General features: G+C 37.4%; 1 protein-coding gene across 1 annotated transcript in view; it reads left to right on the top strand.

The window, feature by feature from the left end:
- Nucleotides 1-22,534, top strand: part of fhod3b (formin homology 2 domain containing 3b) — a 181,231-nt gene extending 158,697 nt beyond the window's left edge. Inside the window, 12 exon segments of the mRNA XM_058746369.1 lie at nt 174-677; nt 1,740-2,647; nt 9,497-9,655; nt 10,824-11,006; nt 12,213-12,332; nt 14,018-14,179; nt 14,717-14,783; nt 14,786-14,906; nt 15,219-15,411; nt 18,629-18,809; nt 18,918-19,079; nt 20,186-22,534. Coding sequence (XP_058602352.1) covers nt 174-677; nt 1,740-2,647; nt 9,497-9,655; nt 10,824-11,006; nt 12,213-12,332; nt 14,018-14,179; nt 14,717-14,783; nt 14,786-14,906; nt 15,219-15,411; nt 18,629-18,809; nt 18,918-19,079; nt 20,186-20,268 — 2,843 coding nt within the window. The 3' untranslated portion in view covers nt 20,269-22,534.
- Nucleotides 22,535-23,494: the final 960 nt, after the last annotated feature.

The raw sequence follows: 23,494 nt of genomic DNA, 5'->3' as shown, positions 1-23,494 counted from the left end.
TTTAAATCGGGACATGGTTAGTATAACTTGTAAGGCCTTTAGCATTTTCATTGGATGGAATATTCTTCATCACAAGTTTATTTTAAATTGGCCTTGTTTCATCATTAATTCCATGGAAGTTGGGCTTCTTATCTGGAATGTGTACCAAGGCCAATCTTTTTTTTCCCCCTCAGGAACTGAGTCTGAAACAAGCCATCCTGTGCAGGCAGCAGTTGCATGGCCTTCCTCAGATCCTCCCTCAGCCTCAGTGTCTGCGCTGGTCTCGCCCTCCAAACCAGAGGAGGAACAGAGACCTGTGGAACCATCAGACATCATGCTCACTCTGTCTCCAGCAAACTCTGAGCCAGAGAGACCGGAGACAGAGGAGAAAGCAGAGGAAACTGAAGCCAAAGAGTGTGAAGAACTGGTAGTGAGTGGAATGAAAGATGAAAAGAAAGAAGAAGCAGAAGCAGAAGGAAACTTTGAGGAAGAGACTAATGAAATGGGTACAGAGGAGTGTGTGAGAGAGCAGATGTTAGAGAGAGATGCAGAGGAGAGTGCCGTTCTGAGTGAAAAAGAGAGGCAGAATGAGGAACTGAATGAGAAAGATAACTGCTCTGCCTCCAGCATCTCCTCAGCCAGCAGCACTCTGGAGAGAGAAGAACGAGAGGAGAAACACGTCAGTGACAGTGACTCAGGTGAGAACAACACATACAGTCAAATTCTGTGAGTGAGTGCAACACAGAGGGTCTAACATTCACCACAGGGTCCATAGTAAACATTTCTCTCTGCCAAGTATTTCTTATCCACCATGAAACTTTATTTTGCATTATTTTTTATTTTAATTCTATTTTATTTTTGGTCATCCAAAAGACATTCTAATGACTTTTTCTACTAACCCTAACCTAACAACACACTAATAATCTACTGAGAGGTAGATAACGTAGTTGCATATTAATGAGACGTATATGTATATGTTATATGTTGATATGTAGTTGCAAAATTACTTTTAGTTGGCAGAATGTCTCAAGTGGACTATAGAAATAAAACGTAACAAATTTTCCTTGCATACTTGCGTCTACATCTAAAACTGCACCTGTCACAAGGTGCAGACCAATAGTGACTTTGTCATCGGGTTTTTGATTTTGTGCCTTGATATTTTGCTAGGATTATTTCACATATGTGGAAAATGGAGTTCTGAGGGAAAACCATCCTATATAAATGTATGATGGTCAAAACAATGTTGTAAAAGTTAGAAGTTTTATTTGAAGCATGCACATCACTTGTATCAGCAAGAATCAGACAGATAGAGTTATTAGAATTTTATTTAAGTGATGTGTTATGTTGCAGTTCATAAATTTACCAGCCAACTGGTGTTTTTATTCACATTGGTTTTCCAAGCATCAAATGATATATTTGTTTTTTTAAATAATAATAATGCAAACAACAGTTTCATGGTCAGAAATAAATATTTATGGCTAGTTTTGGTCCCAGTTTAAGGTTATTTTCCTAGTTTACCTATCATTGGCAGATAATATTAAACAAAATATAGTTTCCTAATTTACCTGCCATTGGCAGGTGTGACAATAAGTTTTGGACTGTGGTTTTGTTTTTAGCGGTGAAAATTCATTCCAGTTTTGGCATTTCTGTTTTTTCCTTTATCAGTGCCAGGTTAAAACGTAAAAATAGACATGTTTTGTAAAGATGGACTCTAAAAATTTTACATATTATTAAAACTTGTTCTGAATTTTTACTCTTAGGCCAGTGGGCAGACTGTATGAATACAGCGGATGTGAACGATCAGTGTAACAAAGTTCTTAACAGCAAACGCTTCATGCTGGACATGCTTTATGCTCAAAACAAGAAGGCAGAAGAAGATGAGAAAGAAAATGAGAATGAGAAAGAGTGTTCAGGTCAGGACTCCTCTGTGACCAGCCTTGCTTGTCGCATCTCCACTCTGGAGGCGCGTCGGCAAGCTTGTGACGACATGAAGAAACTGGAAGTGGAGCATCTGGATAACCAGGGTAGCGTACGGGCTGTGGCTGAGAAATTTGGAGATTTGGTGAAAGGACTGGTATCACCTCATGAGGTGGAGCTTTCTGGGAAGGAAAAGCAACAAGAACAGGAAAAACCTCTGCCGGCTCCTTCACCAACACCCCCTAAAAAGGAGTCAGACCACATATGGGACCAGCTGATGGCCACTCCACGGGAGCTACGTATCAAAGAGCTGGACTTCACAGACTTGAGAGAGGAGGATGATGTAGACATTTTGGATGTTGGTAATGTGATCGGGTCAAGTGATCTCACGCCACCTCCTCCCCCGCCTCCCTGCTTGCCCAGCCTTCCGCCCCCGCCACCTTTATTTGGATGCCCTCCACCTCCCCCTATCCCTGGCATGATGATGCCCCCTCCACCGCCTTTTTTGGCTTCAGTACCTTCACCACATCTTGGATCTCCTCAACTTAGTCGAGGAGAGCCCCCTCTCTTCCAGAAGAAGAAGAAGACTATCCGGCTGTTTTGGAATGAGGTCAGACCTATAGACTGGCAGTACAGCAACCACAAGAGATGCAGGGAGTCACTGTGGTCCAAACTTGATCCAGTCAAACTGGACACAGCCAAGTTGGAAAACCTCTTTGAGACGAAATCCAAGGAGCTCCCAGTTACAAAGGTACTGTTAAATTATCTCTTCCAAATTTTAGTCATCAAGTTTTTTTTTTTTTACATCCTCAAGATTATTGGTTTACTTAATATTACACAAGATATTTCCTCATCGGTGTCATTATAGTTAGTGGTAGATCTAGAATTATCCATAAGTATAGACCAGGGTAGGGTTGCACTTAAAATGGGATGTAAAGGTCACACTATGGTGAGGGTGTCCAATCCTGCTCCTGGAGAGCCACTATCCAGCAGAGTTTAGCTCCAACCCTAATTACACACACCTGAACCAGCTAATCATGGTCTTACTAGGCATACTAGAAACTTACAGGCAGGTATGTTGAGGCAAGTTGGAGCTAAATCTCTGCAGGACAGTGGCCCTCCAGGACTGAGTTTGGACACCCCTGCACTACGGTCATTGTAGCTACTAGTTAGTGTATGGCTGATGTTTCAGACTTCATCCATTTCTTGCTGGAGAGCCGCAAGTCTTAGTCATTCTGAAATGCCTGAGCCAAAGTCTGTCATCAAATGGTTTGGTTTAAATATCTCCCAAAACTCACTCAAATGTCTCACTCAATTGCATTCTCAAACATCAGGCATCCACCTCCAAATGAAAGATATCATAACAGCGTTTTTTATTACATTTCGTCTGCACGATCTGATGTGCAAGTAATTTATTATGTAGGAAAACAGTGGCTTCCCCAGTTGCAGCAGTTTCCCATTTTAATATTGATAATTTGCACCTGCTTTACAGGAAGTAGTTTATACCATAGAGTGAGAAAGGACGCAGGCGTTGTCTGTTCGCCGCTTTTCCACTCGAGTTTCAACTGTAGTGTAAATGACTGTAATCAGTAATCTGTCTGAATAATAATTGGGTCGTACGGATTTTACCGACTTTGAAGACTTTTTACCGGCAAGTGTTTACGGTTAGCTGTGTAGCTAACCAGCAACGGCTTCTTCTAGCTCTGCCTGCATCATCAGCGCTCACAGTTCCTCGTGGTGCTCACCGCGATCCACATCTCCGTCACGGATGATTTCTTGGTGCCGAGTTCTCCTCTTGCTCTGCATATTGCCTCTGTGGCTTGCGGCTAACAACAGACATGGAGCCCGTATGACTGGCATAATGATCTACTCGGCTACTCAACTGATGGAACATAATAACTATGACACTCCATTATGTATATCAGTCATTAAAGAACTTGGACTCCTACGTCGGCCCCGTTATAGACACAGAAGCTTTCGGTGAAAGTTTGTTTACTCCCGGTCTGATGACACCATCCCTTCCATCTGGGCAGCTGTGCGCCCTGTCGCATCTCATTCACGTCATCAGAGTGCTGACACTCTGTGGACTAATAGCAATGGAGATACTGTAACAGCGCCACACATGGAGATAGACAGAAAACGCGGAGTGGATCTTAGCCTACTTAGGCCAGTAAAAAGACTCAACGCTTTGTCTAACATTAAAATTGAGCTGTTTAATACACAATCTCTCACAAACAAATCCTGTTTTATACATGATCACATTCGGGACAAAGGTTTGGACATAATGTGCCTCACAGAAACCTGGCATCAACCAGATGTTTTTTCTGTTTTAAATGAGACCTGTCCTCCTGGCTATTGTTATCTTCAAAAATCTTCATTTCAGAGTTGTACAATTTACTTTCAAATTTTTGTGCAACCTCGTCTAATATAATAATACTTGGAGATTTTAACATTCATGTTAATAATCCCTCTTGCCATTTTGCTACAGAATTCTTGCAGTTACTGGACTGCTTAAATCTCAGACAATATGTTGATGTTCCCACACACACCAAGGGGAACATTCTTGATTTGGTCATTACTGAGTCTGCTCCTCTAAGTGCACCATTTGTGTATGATCTGGGTGTATCTGACCATAAGGTCATCTCTATGGAGCTGCCTTTGTTGACCTCCTGTATCAAGCACAAACGTGAAATACGTTTCAGAAACCTGAAGAACATAAACACAGAAGCCCTGACCATAAGCTTTCAACATCTCCATTATGCAGATTTCTCATCAGCCACTGAATCTGTGGAATTTTACAATAGGACATTGAGCAGTATTTTGGATTTCCATGCACCCATCAAAGTCAGAACAGTTATGTTTTCCCGTTCAGCTCCTTGGTTCACAAGTGATCTGCGGAAAATGAAGGCGGCTGGTCGTGCCCTTGAGCGGAGGTATAAAGCCTCTGGACTTACTGTTTACAAACTGGCTTATCGGGACCAACAAAAAGCTTATTCAAAGGCCATCAAAGAAGCACGGTCACAGTACTATTCAAATATTATTCAAAATAGTCCTGGGAATTCCAAACGGTTGTTCTCCACTATAAATCATCTGCTTAAACCTCAAGTTGCTCCGCTCACAGGAGCCACGGAAGAACAATGTAATAGTTTTATGACCTTTTTTAGAACTAAAATTGCCAAAATTCGCTCTTGCTTTTCTGTTCCCTCTTCCTCGTATGTTCCAACTGCTGATCTACAGTCTGGGATTTCGAGGCTGCTTTGCTGTTTTCCGGAAGTCACTCAACTTGAGGTTGAGGACACTATCAGGGGGATTGGATGCTCCTCCTGTGATCTCGACCCCTTTCCTACAGCTTTGGTGAAAGCAAATATTTCTGCCATCAGTCCCCTTATCACCATGATAATAAACCAATCCCTTCAATCTGGTCATGTACCATCTGCCTTAAAAACTGCAATAATCAGACCTCTACTCAAGAAACCTACCCTTGATCCACAAACCTTTGCTAATTATAGGCCCATATCCAACCTGCCATTTCTTTCTAAGGTTTTGGAGAAAGTTGCTGCCAGGCACCTTCAGTACCATCTTAAATACAACAACATTTTTGAAAAGTTTCAGTCTGGTTTCCGTTCCGCTCATAGCATGGAAACAGCCTTAGTGAGAGTTACAAACGACCTGTTGATGACAGCCGATGCTGGCTCACCATCCCTCCTTATCCTCCTGGACCTTTCTGCAGCGTTTGACACCATTGATCACGGTATACTTCTCACCCGGCTACATCATTCTATTGGAATTAATAACACCGCTCTGCGCTGGTTTGAGTCGTATCTCACAGACCGATCAGAATCTGTGGCCATGGGAAGTTCAAGGTCCCGTTCACATGCTGTTGGTTGTGGGGTTCCACAGGGGTCAGTGCTTGGACCTATTTTATTCATTCTCTACATGCTCCCCCTTGGTAAAGTCATCAGCCACTTGGGAATTTCTTTCCATTGTTACGCTGATGATACTCAATTATACATGAAAACTGATATTCACCCATCATCATCGTCATCAACAACTCTAACCACACTCAATGCCTGTCTGGAGGAGATAAGGGAATGGATGAATCAAAACTTTCTTCAGCTGAACAGTTCAAAAACAGAAGCTATCCTCATTGGTTCTCCTCATCAGACCAGAACATCCACCATAAACTGTATTACATTTTCAAGGCAGGACATTCCCCTATCAACGTTAGTCACAAATCTCGGCGTCAGGTTTGACCCCCATCTAACTTTTGAGGCCTATATCAAACATCTTTGCAAAACTTTGTTTCACCATCTTAGGAATATAGCTAGACTCCGTCCCTCACTCACCATACATGATGCTGAAAAACTCGTCCATGCCTTTGTCTCCTCCAGACTGGACTACTGCAATGCTCTTCTCATTGGGATTCCTAATAAGAGCATCCAGAAGCTCCAGCACATACAGAATAGTGCCGCCAGGATCCTGATGAGGGTGCGTAAATACGAACACATCACTCCAATTCTTCAGTCTCTACATTGGCTTCCCATTTCTGCCCGGATTGAATATAAAGTCTTTCTACTCACACATCAGTGTATCCATGGAAATGCTCCCTCCTACCTTAAAGAACTCCTTACTCCACAGATTGCTGCACGTTCTCTCCGCTCCACAAACACTCATCGGCTCCTTCCCCCAAGAACTAAGACCCGCACCATTGGGGACAGAGCCTTTTGTGCCGCCGCCCCTCGCCTGTGGAATGCCCTCCCTGAACATTTGAGGGCTCCACAAACGACTGATGGTTTTAAAAAGGGTCTAAAAACGTACCTTTTTAAAAAGTCCTTCAATGTCCCTTCCTGAACATTTGAGGGCTTCACAAATGACTGATGGTTTTAAATAAGGCTAAAAGGTTAAAATAGGTTTCTTTTAGTGTTTAAATCTGTGTTACTCTTAGTTGGTAGTTGTTTTTAACTGTGTTTTGTTTTATTTTCTTACGACACTCTGTAGCACTTTGAGATTTTTCTTAAAATGTAAAGTGCTTTATAAATAAAATGTATTATTATTATTATTGAGTAAAGAACAATTTAGTTCTCTTGAACACATTGGACTGAAACTGTTCTTTGCACATAAATGTGTGTTGGAAGTGTATACACATCCATCCAATAATGATAAAAATTCACCCAGTGTTTTTTTTTTTTTTAATCCCTATTTTAAAATCCCCTTTCTCAAATCAGGCTGTTCTGAAATTCCTGTCAGAATGACGTAGTTCTACACAGGCTGCTCCCATGATAGTTGATTGACAAGGCTGTCTTACCTTAGACCCACCCTGTGTGAGCTAAGTGCTGTCTGCCAAAAACTGTTGTATCAGCTTGCTTATATCAAACATAATAATGTAAGTTTTATGAACTCTTAACATTTTATACCTGAGCATTAACCCAAATAATGTTAACCTGAGCATTAATAATACATTAAAGTGAAGTAGAACTTACTTAGTTTATCTAACGTGTGTATCAATTTGTTGAGAAAACTGGAAAGGTTATATAAAGTTGATTTTGTGCACCAAAATAAGTTATATTCACTAAAAAGGAATAAACTTTACCAAACACTAATCACCCTAATGGTGACTTTACAACAAAATATGTTCAAAAACACTACATGAATCTATTAAATCTAAATAACAAATATTTATTTTATAAGTCACCATTTTTCACCAAAAAGTCATCAAAAACAAATTACTCAAATGGGTCATTTGTGGTCAAACTATATATACATTGCTCTACTTTGGTTTTACCTGGCTTTTATCAGCACATGTGAACATAAGCTATAGCTGCTTGGAAGTTACTTAGATTTTTCTGGGCCTTTCTTCTGTAACATATGGAATGAATTCTGACACCTTCCGTTGCCCATGTGCGGCCTGCACAGCTCTTTCTTACGACATGATCGCACGTGTTTAAAAAAAAGCTGCAGAATGTAGGTCAGAATGGTAATAGGTTGGTTGATTGGCTATGATGGATTCCTTTTATTACCTAAAAGCTTCATCAAAGGTGCTTTCTGGGATCCACAAATCCTGCTCCCACTCAAAACAAAGTCAATTCACAAGTCATAGCTTGGCTGAAACATTCTTAACCTAATCAATACAGCCATTTACGAGGATCTCGAAGTTTGTGTGTGTGCTATACACTGAAACATGAACTGCACCATCATTCAAGGTTGTATTACAGAGTTCATTTTATTCTTTCATGTACTTTCTTTTTCATGTACAAAGATAAATCCCTGACCTGATAGAATGAAAACTGATGTTAACCATCACAGGCTCTAAGTGTTGGAGATGAATTGATGTTCTTAGATGAAGATCTGTCATATTATTTGGCTTGTTTGCTCTAAGATGGTGTCTCAGAAATGTGGCCTGCATGGGGTTTCCTCTCCTCTCTGCTCTGAGCAACCTTTTCCAGCTGTTTTTCATTTTCAACCCATTCTCCCTCCCTTTTTCCTCTGAGCCCCTCCTCTCCCCCTCTTTGGCAGCAGACGGTGTACCATCATGGCTCTGCTCCTCCAGAAACATTCTCCATCAAAGTCCCAAAATAGCCCTCAGGTGCTTGCGTGCCTTTTCGGCGAGTAAACATTAAACATATCCCGGTTTTGTGTTCATATCTCAGGAAGCCATTTTTGGGGTAATTATCCACATTAAAGAAATTCCTTTCCTATTCAGCTCAGTGGCCAGCGTGAGAGTAAGAACAGACTGAAGGATCCGTATTTCATTTTAGGTGTGGGAGAATAGATGAGTATCGTGATGGGCAAAGCAGGCTTGTTGTGGGAACTAAAAACTTCTATTTTATTATTATTAATGTTGAAAACAGTTGTACTGCTTAATATTTTTGTGGAAACTGTGATACATTTGTTTCAGGATTCTGTGATCAAATTAATGCATCCTTTTCTAAAACATCAAAGATAATTTTCAATAGGGGCTATCTTTATTAATAAACTGCATATTTGAAGTTCACACAACTGCATTCTTGCCTAAAAACTCTTAAAACTACATTCTGTGAAACAACAAAAGTAGTATTTGTAAAATTATAGTGGGTTTGGTGTAAGCGGAGTGATACAAACAGTGAAATGAGTCCCGTGGCGATACTGGTAAAATATCTCATGGCTGACAAGATCTCTCAGCAAATCAGACTCAAGAACCATAAGTAACAGTTTTATCTAAACAGGTTTTCAGCTTAGGCAACATGTGTGATGGTATTGTTTAATTGTGTCATAAAGTGAGATAATATTACTTAACTGATGTGTAAAATGTTAGACATGATATTAGTACCATTTAAGTTTTTAAATGGCACATTTTTACCACATTTTTGTCCTTCAAAACATATGAATTGAGATCTGGTATTAAAAATCACAAAAATCTTAAGACGTTCCTGTGATGCATGTGTGTGAACCGTTTGAAATTGTTAAAATACAAATTCACTGGGCAAAGTCATAGACTATGGGCGTTTGTTTTGTTTTTTGTGTTTTGTTTTGTCTGAATACAGTTTAACTTCCTTGATGTCTTGACCACTCAAAGTACAATCACTATGAATAACTGATGATCTGTTTATATATCTGATTTCAGAAAACGGCAGCAGATGGGAAGCGACAGGAGATCATCGTTCTGGATTCCAAAAGAAGTAACGCCATCAACATTGGCCTGACGGTCCTGCCGCCTCCTCGCACCATCAAAACAGCCATCCTCAACTTTGACGAGTACGCCTTGAGCAAAGAGGGCATAGAGGTAATACTGCACCGGTTTAAAATCACATTCCGTTTCGCAAATTATGCCAAATCAACCACAAGTAATGAAGCAAATTCGACATGATGAAATTATTAAGAAAAGCTACAATAAAACTCAATACATACGTTTCAGATATAAAGCTAGTACAATGCATGGTTGCACTTTAATCCTGAGAATGCCAGACAGGTTACCATGCAGAAAACACATCTGTACTTAATACCAACCTTGTTTTGAGTCCACGTGAGTCACATATTCCTTGAACCCCTCTACGGTTCACTTTCACTCTCTTTCTCTTTCGCTTTCTCTTTCTTTCTCTTGTTACATCAATCATTCAGGCATTTATGATCATCCCCAGACTGCTACATGAAAGCATATTTTTACTAAAATACATGCTTTTCTACAACTGTGTTCAACAAGACAGAGACATACAGGCTGAAGTCGAGTTGGCAAACCAAAAACATTGAGTCAAAGCTTGTGTCCAAAATAACTCAACCTCTTTGCCCTGAGAGCATATACATTTACTTTGGATTTCCGCAAAACCAATAGATTTTACCCTTAAAACTAATGTTTAGCAAGTTGGTTTGGCCGGCGACTCTAAATATTATGTGGATTTCCTGCAAAAACTGAAGCATTTTTGGCAGCAGCCATATAATTCATCTCAAAGATTAAAGGTTAGAAAAATGCTTCATTTAGGCTGTTACAGCCCATGATACAGATCTGAGGTAAATGTCTCAATATCAACGTGAATAATGGAGCTCCCATTTTCTCATAAAATCTGTAATTTTTTATCTTTCGTCATGGGAAAAATGGATTAGAGTGTTTCTCTCCACCCTTTATGTCTCTACAGAGAGTGTTATATTCTCACAGACAACCGCAATTTATGTTTCTCAAGATTTTATCAGATATTTTGTTCTGGTCAGGAGAAATTACCTTTTTTATTCAATTATTCAATTGTGCAATGGCGGGATATGCCCATAGCAGATGAAATAGCAATGAAATATTCATCATTTCCCACATTTTTGAGTAATGCCGTGTCTTTCCAGGTGTTGTTATTCATCAGCACTCACATGATCGATGGAGCAAATGCCTTTCTAGGGGCGAATCCCCATATACAACGGTTTCTGACAGTGATACTAACACTCCCTGCTGGGTTTGTGCTCTTTCGTAGAAAATCCTGACAATGATTCCTACGGAGGAGGAGACGCAGAAGATTCAGGAGGCCCAGCTGGCGAACCCTGACACTCCGCTGGGCAGCGCAGAGCAGTTCCTCCTCATTCTGTCCTCCATCAGTGAGCTGTCCGCCCGCTTGCAGCTTTGGGCCTTTAAGATGGACTATGACGCTTTAGAGAAGGTTGGCCTCATGTTCTGTTAACCCACGTAAACAAATTAAATGACATCATGGTGGTTTGGAGCCAATTGTTTTTAACCTCTCCTTTACTATATTGTCAGCAGGGGCTTTAACTGTTAGGTTGTGGCCCAAAATTGGGGTGGCAGGTCTGATGGATAGCAGAAAGAAATCAATGCTAAATGTAAATAATAAAGTGCAATTAACTAATATAATCATGTATAATTTGGATCAGACATACTGTATACAGTTTGCTTGACATGTCCTCATCTTCAAAAACCATGAAACAAACTACTCAAAGGAAAATGCAATCATGACTGCATTAAATATGGATTTAAAATGTAATTACAAGAGTTTTATATAATAAATTATTGGCAGAGAACTTGAAATCATAGAAATATAAATTTACAAATTAAACTATAAAAACACATTTGGTGAGTTTATTTACCTTAATATTAAAAAAAAAAAAAAAACTGCCTTAATACACAAAGATTTGGGGTTGGAAAGTTGTTGTTATTGTTGTTGGTTTTTTTTTAAGTGTTATTGAAAGTGTCTTATACTGAGCAAGGCTGCATTTATTAGATGTAGTATATATTTTGAAAATACAGTAAAAACTAATAATGTGAAATTAAATTTTAAATTTGAATGACTTCAATACATTTCAAAATGTAATTTATTTCTGCTTCTGTCAAAGCTGAATTTTCAACCGCCATTACTCCAGTGGTCAGTGTCACATGATCCTTCAGAAGTTATTCTAATATGCTGATTTGGTGGTCAAAAAACATTTCTTATTATTTTCAAAGTTAAAAACAGTTGTTCTGCTTAATTTCCTGAAGACCGTCGTACTTTTTTTAGGATTTTTTGAAAATTATCAACTGCATTTACAATATTTAAAAACATTTGTGATATTATAAATGGCATTGCTGTCACTTTTGATCAATTTAATGTCATTGCAGAATAAAATATTAAAAGGAATTAATTTTTTATTACTTCACTTCATTACAGTATATAAATCTATTAGCATTAATATACAACAAAATCCAATGTTTTGTTGTTGTTAGAACAATGTTAGGGCTTTTTGAGTTTTTCTATTATAAGATGAACAGTTTTAGTATTGTGTTGCGACAGCAAATCTTGAAGCAAAGCCGCCGGTCTACAAAATTCTTTCCCAGAGGCTATTTATTTAAAAACCCATTCTTTTCTCTTTCTCAGGAAGTAGCAGAGCCACTACAGGACCTGAAGGAGGGAATGGACCAATTAGAAAAGAATAAGACGCTGCGCTGCATCCTTTCAACTCTGCTAGCTATTGGCAACTTTCTCAATGGGACCAATGTAAGTGCCAGCGAATTCTACAGCTCTTCTTTCAACCCCCGAATCTCTCCATCTCCATCTGTATTTCTTTCTGTCTGTCTGCTGTATTCGCTTAGATCTTAATAACGTTAAAAAGGCTGATGGAGATAAACCTGATAAGGTGGTGAGTTTGGCATGAAATTTCTTTTGTTACCGTAAGCCATTGAAAGTGGGCAGCAGAACAAAGCCAGCGAGAGTCATGTCACGTCCGTGGGGATTTCTCCATTCCCAGCTCTGTCGTGCCTCGATCGCAGACTTGCAGACAGGATTGAGATTCTGTTAATCATATGTTAATGAAGCATTGGTCAGAATCACCATGGGAGCTGCACATAGACTGTGCACACGTTCAAAGCGCTTTTATCTTAAAGCAACTGATGCTAATCAACAAAACTACATCAGAATAATGTCAAAATGAGGCCTTTTTTTAGAAAATGATTTGATGATGGACCAGATCCAGAGTGACTAATGCTCTCAAGGTGCATGTGATTTTCCACATCAGAGCTCATTTCATCTGTGCATATTTACACATTCAAATTTATCTGATATAAAATTTCCCTGCTATTCCAGAACGCATTACACTTTTTGTGCCCCCCACCCCCCTTTTTTATCTTCAGAGACCAACTGTGGCAAATTTACTGCACATATTTAAAGCAATTAAGTGATACCTATTTTTCAGTAAATACAAAATGTATCATAACATAGCTATCACTATTTTGCCTCTATATATAATATAATTTTTTTTAATTATTACAGGCAAAATAAATGAATAAAAAGGGCATAATAAAAAGCAAACTACATTTATTACAAGAAAAATCACAAACATTGCAAAATAAATTATTAATACATTTATTAATTATTTATTGTAGCATGATTAATGTGCTAATTTGGTGTGAATTGGTTTTAAAATGAACAAATTTAACACATGTAGCCTATTATAATGCAGTTATATAAATTCAAATATGAAAGAAAGAAAAAAATGACACTGAGTTTTACAATTCAAACAAGTTCAATACACAAAAGTTAATACTGTGTTAAATACTGTCTGTTTTAATCAACTGTTTTGATCAACAGAATTGTTTTGTTAAAAAGCGGTGTTTTGTTACTGAATGGTTTAATGCTTTTTAAATGATCTAAATTGCAAATGGTCTTTTAAGGGGTAGTTTCTCAACCAAAATTTACGTGCAGTTCGACACATGAAGTAATTAATTAGAATAAAACATTGAATTGCTTAAAAATGTATACATATATATGGCTTCCTAAAAACAAACAAGCAATATGTCTGTCACGGTGCACACAGCAGGGAGGAACGACAAACACGCAGACGTGGAGATACTTCAAAATAATAGTCTTTAATAGTGACATCAGGACAGGGCAAGACAAGACAAGGTTCACACAGACAGGAACACCGGGGAATAACGAGTAGACAAGACGAAAACTAACTAAACAGGCAGGAACTAAATACACCTGACAATTACTGATAATTACTAAAACACAGCTGGACAAGACTTAACTAATAATCACACTAAACAAGGACAGGAACAAGACCAAATATGGACACAAGAGGCGGGAACACATGACACACACGACGGAGGACTGACAATGTCATCATTATCAATGATAATGTGTGGGTTTATTTATGGTCTTTTTATTTATGTGATTGTTTTCAGGCTAAAGGCTTTGAGCTGAATTACCTAGAGAAAGTTCCTGAGGTGAAGGACACCGTTCACAAACAGTCTCTACTGCATCACGTCTGCTCCATCGTCGTGGAGAAGTTTCCAGAGAGTTCAGACCTCTACTCTGAGATTGGAGCCATCACTCGCTCTGCTAAGGTTAGCTTAAGTACCACAGCACCATCACCTCTGATTTTAGTAGACTTACAGTTTTTTTTTTTATGTAGTTTTGGGCCTTTCATTATATTTACTGTGGTATGAAAAAAATAAATAAAAATAAAAAATATATATATATATATATATATATATATATATATAAAACATCTTGTGCTTTATTGGAAAAACACCTGACCTTTTGTAGTCATACAGTATGTTCAAGTCACAAATGTGCATATTTGATTAGTGACCTAGAAATAGTGCAGAATCTTATTTTGTCTTTATAACATTTCTTTGTTTTAAATATTTCAAAACACTAAAACTTTCAGTTTATTTCCAGATTTAAATTAGATTTTAAATCCCATATTTGCAATATCATCTCAGACGTTTGGACCCCAGTGTACAAACAATGGCAGTGTGCCGTGTACAAAAGAAGAAATCAAGGCTTCATAATTCCATGTGTTGTTGCTAAAAGTGAAGCATTGCTTTTGAAGTGAACGGACCAATTATGAGATGCCTTTGTTGTCCTGTCTTCTTCAGGTTGACTTCGACCAGCTGCAGGAAAACCTATGTCAGATGGAGCGCCGCTGCAAAGCATCCTGGGACCACTGAAGGTCATCGCCAAACACGAAATGAAACCAGCCCTTAAGCAGCGCATGTCAGACTTTCTTAAAGACTGTGCAGAGAGAATAATCATCCTTAAAATTGTGCATCGCCGTATCATAAACAGGTGAGATCTTTAGGGCTGTTCGCACAAATCTGATTTGTTTTTCAAGTACAATCGAACGAAACGAAACGAAAAAGGATACTTGAAATCTGATCTCAGACTGAGATATTTTTCAAAACATTTGTTTTTTAATTAGATTTTAAACCACCCATGAATGTGGTTTGCAAAAATGTGGATTGGATTTTGTGTTTTTTGTTGTTCAGATGATCTCGATGCCAAAAGTATCAGAGTCTTTTGCTGTCTCTCTGTACTGTGGTGTTGCAGAGATGTCTGAAGGTCAGGTAAATTGAAAGTCCCTGTGTGTTTGATCTACAGGTTTCACTCATTCCTGCTGTTCCTGGGTCACCCGGCGTATGCGATACGAGAGGTGAGCATCCACCGCTTCAGTAAGATTCTGAGTGAATTTGCACTTGAGTACCGCACCACCCGAGAGCGAGTGCTGCAGCAGAAACAGAAACGAGCCAATCACCGCGAGAGGAACAAGACCCGGGGCAAAATGATCACAGAGGTGAGTGTGAACACTTGCAGCACAAGATTACTATACAAGGTTTAGTTTAAAGGGATAGTTTACCCAAAAATTTCAATTTGTTCCAAACCTGTATGAATTTCTTTCTTCTATTGAACACAAAAGAAGATATTTTGAAGAACAACCAAACAGTTGACGGTAGCCATTGACTTCCTTAGTATTTTTTTTTTCTAATGGTTGACACATACTGTTTGGTTTCCCACATTCTTCAAAATATCTTTGAAGAGAATAGAAGAAAGAAACTCATTAAGACAGAAAATTCTGTCATCATTTATTCACCCTCATCTCGTTACAAAACCTGTATGAATTTCTTTCTTCTGTTGAACGCAGAGATATTTTGAAGAATGTTGGCAACCAAACAACATTTTTCAAAATATCTTCTTTGATTAATAATATATGGGGGTGAGTAAACGATGACAGACTTTTTTTAGTTTTAGATGAACTATCCATTTAATATTAAGGGGAAAGTAGTAACACTACAATAAGTTTTAAATTGTTAACATTTCCATTCAGATTTTATGAATTTTACAGCATTAATATAAATCTAGATTGATGTTAATTTATAAAACATCATTATTCATGTTTAACGTTTTAAGTTGCATGAATCGGTTAATGTATTATGAACAAATGTGAATTAACAATGAACAGTTTATTTATAAATTAACATTAATAAAAGTATTTTTTCGTTAGTTTATAATACCTGATCTAATCTGAACGAATTCAACATTATCGATTAATTTCTAGAGCAATCCTTTTTAAACTTTTTCAGGACATATTATATCAGCACCATGGTATCTTCTCCAAAATAAATATTTCTGCTAATAACACCATTAATAAATACAACAGATGACACAGTGGATTATTATTTTTTTTTTTTAAATGTTTTTTTAAATAACCATGCCTTTATTCTCATTCGAACTAATATCTTGTTCTTTGGGGTCTTAAAAGTTTAAATCAAATATCTGATCTGAAAACTCTTCTATTTTCTTTTGTTATCAACTTTTTATTCATTTTCACACAACACAACATCCACTCAAAAAAAAAAAAAAAAAACTCTTCTATTTTCTTAACTCTTTTGTCCCATAATTAATGTACAGAAAAAGCCCTCGGCTCTCAGCTTGTTTTCCCTCTTGTTTCTGAGCCTTTTGCAAAAAGGAGTGAACAAGCTGCTTAATTTCTGTGCATCATCTTTGCACCACAAGAGGGAGTCATTATTCTTTCAGTTGTTTCCAGTGTCTCATTCACACTTGAGACCAGTGAGGTCTGATTCTTATCGTGTGTATGTTCCATTTCTCTTAGTCCGCCCCAGGGTGCGCAAAACCCGCTCAGCACTTGCATTACAATAATAAAACATTGTAAACCAAGCAGTCTGTTGTCATGGGTTTTGTAGCTCTGGACTTGCCCTGGGTATTTGTTACTCCAGGAGGCCAATTTAATGCCTCTCATGGGGGATGTCATAGCCAGGATAGCCCTTCATGGCATGTTATGCTTGGCGGGGGTCTTCCTCAGTCTAAGAGGGGTGTCTAATTCAATCTCTGTGTGAAAATCCAAACCTTCGGATGTCCCTGTAGGAGTGCTGAATGCAAGCTCTGGCTCTGTAGAGGTAGAGTTGAGGTAAAGGAGGAAGTTCAGTTACACATGTTGCTGGAAAACAATAAGACCATGTGGATTATGTAGAAACAAGATGTGTGTTTACATTTCTGAAACCTCGTTCTGAGAACACCTTGTAAATATGTGCTCATGTTAAAGGTTTTTATTTTATTTATTTTTTAAACCACATGCAGTAATACGGTGAATCTCACTACAGTGTGCACAGGTCATTTTAAAACACAAACAAAAGAGGGGGAAGTAGTAATATTTTGCATTATATTTTTGCATTGTGACATTGTTTATTGGCAGTTAAACAAATACCCCCAAACATCTCATTATTGTAATACATTTTTGTCATTTCCATTTTTTTAAAGCTGACTCTTGCTAAATTATTGTTTTTATGATCATTTTGTATATCATTTTTGTATAAAAATTGTTTAAATCCGCAAAAACATCCAAGTCATATTTTATCCCAAAATCCTTGCATGGTAATAATAAAAAAAAAAAAAAAAAAAAGCATAAATATTTAATGTGTGCATGTTTGTGCATATATATATATATATATATATATATATATAATATATTTGTTGTTTTATTTTATGGTCATTAGAATGTACTTGTGAAGACAAAAAAAATTAATAAATAAATAAAAATGCTTGATGGCTTTTTTAAATTTATTCATTATTTATTTATTTCATTATTTATATTTGGGGTAATATATGACCTGGACAGAATTTTGGCAGATTTAAAAAAATAAATAAACTAAAGAGTTAGTGCACTAGAATGAAGTTCAGGATAGTACATTTTGGAATTTGTTTCGAAATCTTGAAGTGCGAAACCAAATGCCAAAAATGTTTTTCAACCCAACATTTCCTGCTCATCATCTCCGCCACGTGACTTCTTTAATTTCTTCTCTGTAGAGTGATGAGGAAGAGGACGATGAGGTATGCGTGTAGCTTATCTGTGTGCTTTTCTGCACTTGTGCATGGACGGTTTTCACGTTTCTTCCTGTGACTCCACTGACTTGTAATGTTTAGCATGTATTACCATGGCATATGCAAATTTGTACTGTATCTAGAGACTGTAAGGGATTCAGGGATCAATAATCTTTTTTTTTTTCTCCATGTGGATTTGGACAGAAGTTAAGAGCATGTTAAACTACTGTAAATGTAACATGATGTTGAACAAAGCTGATGCAGTAAAGCTATTTCAAGACCAACTCTTGAATTAAAAGTCTGCTATTAATAATTCAAAACTATAATAAATTGATCCACATTGATTATGTGGAACCTTCAATATGGAGTTTTGACTTGAGTCTTGATGCACTAATAAACGACTAATGTGTGAATAATATTCTAAACCACTATGAATAAAGATGTTTGGGGTGATATGTATTTTTTTGTTTTTGAGTGTGGTGAGATTACTTTTAACCATATATTGGAATAATTTATATAAAACATATTTGTCTGAAGTCAGACTAATAGTAAATAATATGGAAAGCGCTAATGTTTAGCACAACCAAACAAAATAAGCATAAAAATGCAACTGCTCCTTCTGAGTGTAATTTTTATTTATGATGAACTGATTTCTTTATTATTTCTGTCCTCAGAGTGGGAAGTTTGCAGGAACTCCTCTGGAGGGTCAGGAGAGTCAGCCACAGGGTTTGGGCTACACAGAGGATGCAGCTGAGCATGAGCAGATGACTGCAGTACTTCGCACCAGCCTGCAGAGCGGAGACAGCCCGTCCTCTGTACTCCCCGGCCTCCGCACACGGACTCGAGCCACTCGAGGTATATTCATATGTTCAGAGATACAGATGATACTGATTTGCAGTACAAAAATATTGTCGGCACAAAAATATTGAAACCAGTTCTCTCCTCCTCATGTCTCATTTCCAGGTCATACGGCACTTTTGTCTGCTGCAAACGAAGACACTTCTAATTGCACAAATGATACAGCGGATGAGATCATGGAACGCATTGTGAAATCAGCCACTCAGGGCCCTAGTCAGCGCGCACAGCCCCGTGAGAGGAGACGCTCCAGAGCCAACCGCAAATCCTGTGAGTCTGTGCCCTAATCCCTTCAAAGTGTTTACCCTCCAGAGGAGGGGTTTTGAAGGGTATTTGATCTAATAAAATAAATAAATGTACTTGATCTAAATACAGTAAAATGTAAAAATGACAAGATATTATTACAATTTAAAATAACTGTTTTCTAATTTAATAGATTTTAAAATGTAATTTATTCCAGTGATGGCAAAACTGAATTTTCAGCAGCCTTTACTTCAGTCTTTAGTGTCACATGATCCTTCAGAAGTAATTCTATTATGCTGATTTGGTGCTTAAGAAACATTTCTTATTATTAACATCAATGCTGAAAACAGTCATTGTGCTTAATATTTTTGTGGAAACCATGACACTTTTTTTCAGGATTCTTTGATATATAGAAAATTCAAAAGAACACAATTTATCTTTGTAACATTATACATGTCGCCTTTTGGTCAATTTAATTCATCCTTGCTGAATAAAATAATTAGTTTTCCAAAAAAAAAAAAAAAAAATGATAGTGTTTAATATATACTGTAGTAATAAATAATTTTCATGAATTTTTGTAAATAATTACAGTTTAAAAGCAATTTGGATGTTTTAAATTAAAATTTAAACAATAAATAGATTTAAAGCGAAAAAAATATTTTACCACAAACACAATCTCTCATTCTCTCATTTTTTAGTCACACTTTATTTTAAGGTCCAATTCTTGCTATTAACAAACCATTAACTACAACTTTTGCCTCAATAAACTCCTAGATTGGCTGCTTATTAATAGTTTGTAAGGTAGTTGTTAAGTTTAGGTATTAGGGATGTAGAATATGGTTTTGCAGAATATGTGATTTATAGGTACTAATAAACAGCCAATATGTGAAAAAATACTGTAAAAAAAAAAAAAAAAAAAAAGAGAAAACAAAAGTTTAAGGCTATCAGCTTCAGGAGTTTTTTGAGTTTTCTCAACTTGTTGTTTTCAGTTTATGCAACGAAAAGTTGAGGAAACTCAAAAATCTGATGAAGCTGTTTGCCTTAAACTTTTATGTTTTCTCAACTTTTGATTTTTTTACAGTGAGTGAAATTGGTCCCTATACTAAAGTGTTACCCCTTCTTTTTCTCTACAGTAAGAAGAACACTGAAGAACGGTCTTACGCCAGAGGAGGCGCAGGCGCTGGGATTGGCCAGCAGCTCTGAGATGCAAGTGTGAGACAGCATCCGCTCAGGGTCTCGGCACACACATCTAAACACAAATGAGCTGGAACAGGTCACTTTAGCTCGAGTTTGCTTTCATCTGGAGCAGGTGCATGTTTCTGGGTTTGTGTTTTACGACGGTTATTGCTGTGGACCATTTGTATTCTCACAGGTGAAAGGGATTATAATCACTAACCCACTATACTTTACTTATCCTGGGACCTGTAGTCAGACCTTACTCCATTTACTAGCTTATGCATTTTGTCCCAAGGTGGTCTAAGAGTATCATTGAAACCACTCAGGTGCATGTTCACTGTTCCTGCGGACTGTTAATGATATCCCAAATATCCATTTTAATGCATTTTTGAAAGAGAACAAGCACAGTTGCAGCGCAACTTCCTGATGCACAACATTTATAGATGCTCTCACACACACACACACACACACACACACACACACACACAGCCTGCAGAATGCTGATTGTCCAGTTCTCCAGTACAGAGCCCCATGTCCGTCTCTTACCGCTGTGGCCTTCAGAATGATCCCAAAGAACTGTGTTTGAAGATGACTGGATGCCCTCTCACCATTTTTGTTTGTACTGGCTGTTTGGTTGAATTCAGGTGGCATTGATAGTAGCACCTTCAGCGTTCATATCTCATGTAAATCAGCAGCGATTCTTCTCTGGTTTACTGCTGTGGTAAAACGTGTTTGTTTTACCTGCTTTTAAAAAAGCAGGGCTTCTTATGTTATATGTCCGATTACTTCCAGATAGCTTGAAGTTGAGCAAGAGTTAAGGTTCTTTAATTTCTGCCGAAGTCTCCTTGTGTGATCGAAACCTGTTTAATATTGATACAGATGATCAAATTACTTTGCACACAAATGCAAACCAACTAGAAAGTCGTCTTTCTCCTTTTCCCTCCAGCTGTCGTTTCCTCATACGTTATCTCTATAGTAATACATTCATTTCATAACCTGCAACATGCACAAGTAGGCAATCGTCTATTTAAATAAAAGGACTTCTAGCCATATTTGGTTAAAAAAAATGATGGCATTATAAAAATGAGTGCCTTGAAGAAATGTGTTTTGATTATTTGGTCAGGAAAGGAAGGAAGAGGGAAAGATTTTAGAGCATTTTAAAGGATTTATAGTTGACACAAAAATGTAAAATTCTGTCATTATTTCCTCTCCCTACATTATTCTAAACTAATCCGGATGCAAATTGGCTATTTTGATCAAGTTGTGAGTTAAAAGTTAACTTTATAGTGATCATTGAATAAAAACTTGTTCTGTTTGTCACAGAATGTTATATTATGACTTAGCCCACAAGTCAAATACTTGTTTTGTTGCTTTTTCTTAACAATAGGTCAAAGTCCATGGATGTATGGAAAAGAGCTGCATAACGATTCTTTAAAATATTGAACATTTTTACAGACCCACAACAGTCACATTGGATTGGAGAGAGTAAATTACCGAATGTTACGAAGGTGTAGTGATTATACAGTCAACGCAACCTTTTCATATTTTTTTTCAATGCGATAAATTTGATCAATCAGCTTTTCATTTTTATTTTTTTGGGGAAATTTGACAGATTTACCAGAGAGACACGTGTCCACTGTCAATAATAGTAGTACCATTCAGCACCTTATCATGTGTAGCATGCAATTTCGAAAGGAATTGAAAAATTGAGTATTATAGAGACTTTTTTTTCACCTTTTTCCCTCAGATTTTTACTCTGAGTATTATGTGGATAAGAGATTAGATACGTGTAAAGTAGAACCTTGATGTAGAGGCTAAACATGAGACAGATGCTGTACAATTGTGTAAATGTCACTTCAACGTTTTTATTTTTTGTTGTGTTCATGTTTTGTTTGTATTTTGTATAGAATAGTGTATTATAGGTCAAAAGCAGTGTTATTCTGTGAAAATTCTAATTTAAGAGAAAATAAGCCATGCATGGTTCAAACAATAACAATGTCAGCAGGCGATGTCTTTATTTTGTGGCTAAATGGATAGAACCTGTGACGTCTCGATACCCTGTGAACGTAGCTTTTGTTTCATGTGTTTACGCAGCACAGACTTGAAACATTGTCATGCACCCATCAGCCCTGCTCAAATGGCCTTTGATATTATTGCACTCGCATACAGAGTTTCACCCATTGCTTCAAGTGCCATAAAAAGTTGGTTTTGAATAAAAGATCGAGAATGTGAAAATTCGACTTCTAAATTCCAAAAGGAAAAAGCATTTACTGTACTTTGCAATAAAAAGCTTTTACAGCAACACACAGAACACTGTTGGACTCTTTCTTTCTTGTTAACGGTGTAATTGTTTTCAGTTGAAAACATGATTGTTGTGGGAAAAATTACTAGATATATAGAAAAATATCTACAGAAGTCTGTGTGCTCTGAGAGAAACATTCAAATTGATGTCACGGTGTAAGATGTAAAGAATTGCAATTACAAGAAAAAAAAAATCCAATTGAAAAGTATAGACATTTGGGAATATAAAGACGCAATCCCATTTGTGAGGTAGAAGTAACATTGCGAGATATAAAGTTGCAATTTCAAAGAACATTTTGAGAGGTATAGTTGCAATTAACGAGAAAAAGTTATAGCTGGGAGGTATGGTCATATCAGATAAGGTCCTGTTTACACTGGTGTGTTTTTGTTTTAATACGGCATATTAAAATGAAAAAGATCCTCGTCTACACTGGCGTTTTCACTGCGTTTCAGAAATGATCTCCGTCCACACTACACAACCGAAAATGCATGTCACATGACCATTCATGCAGGTACAATGAGCATGATGTTATTTTTTACATGGTCAAAGACACGCAGAATATGGGCAGTCACGCCATAGTTTTCAAAAGTCTCCGTTTTGGTCCGTTTACACTGAAACGCAACCTCGGAATTTTCAAAGTCTTTTCAAAAGCCAGAGTAGTGTAAACAACAGGTGTAACCATAGCAAAAGTTAGGCATTTTAAAACGAAAATGCACTAGTATAAACGTAGCCAATGTCAGATGTAAATGTGCAATTACGAGATATAAAGTCACATTGTGAGATTACAATAAAAAACAAATCAATTGAAAAGTATAGCACATGCAGTTTACATAAACTCTCCAAGAACAGAGTTGTTAGACATATCACCACCTTTATTTAGGGTCATGTACAGCAGATGGTTCTTTTGCAGTGTCACAGAGCTCCTCTAAAACGAGCTGTGACAACATCGAAATTGATGGAATCT

The sequence above is a fragment of the Onychostoma macrolepis genome, chromosome 16, assembly GCF_012432095.1.
Source record: "Onychostoma macrolepis isolate SWU-2019 chromosome 16, ASM1243209v1, whole genome shotgun sequence".
Taxonomy (NCBI): Eukaryota; Metazoa; Chordata; class Actinopteri; order Cypriniformes; family Cyprinidae; genus Onychostoma; species Onychostoma macrolepis.
Note: the sequence above shows the minus strand (reverse complement) of the source record. Positions and strands in the feature narration are given on the sequence as shown.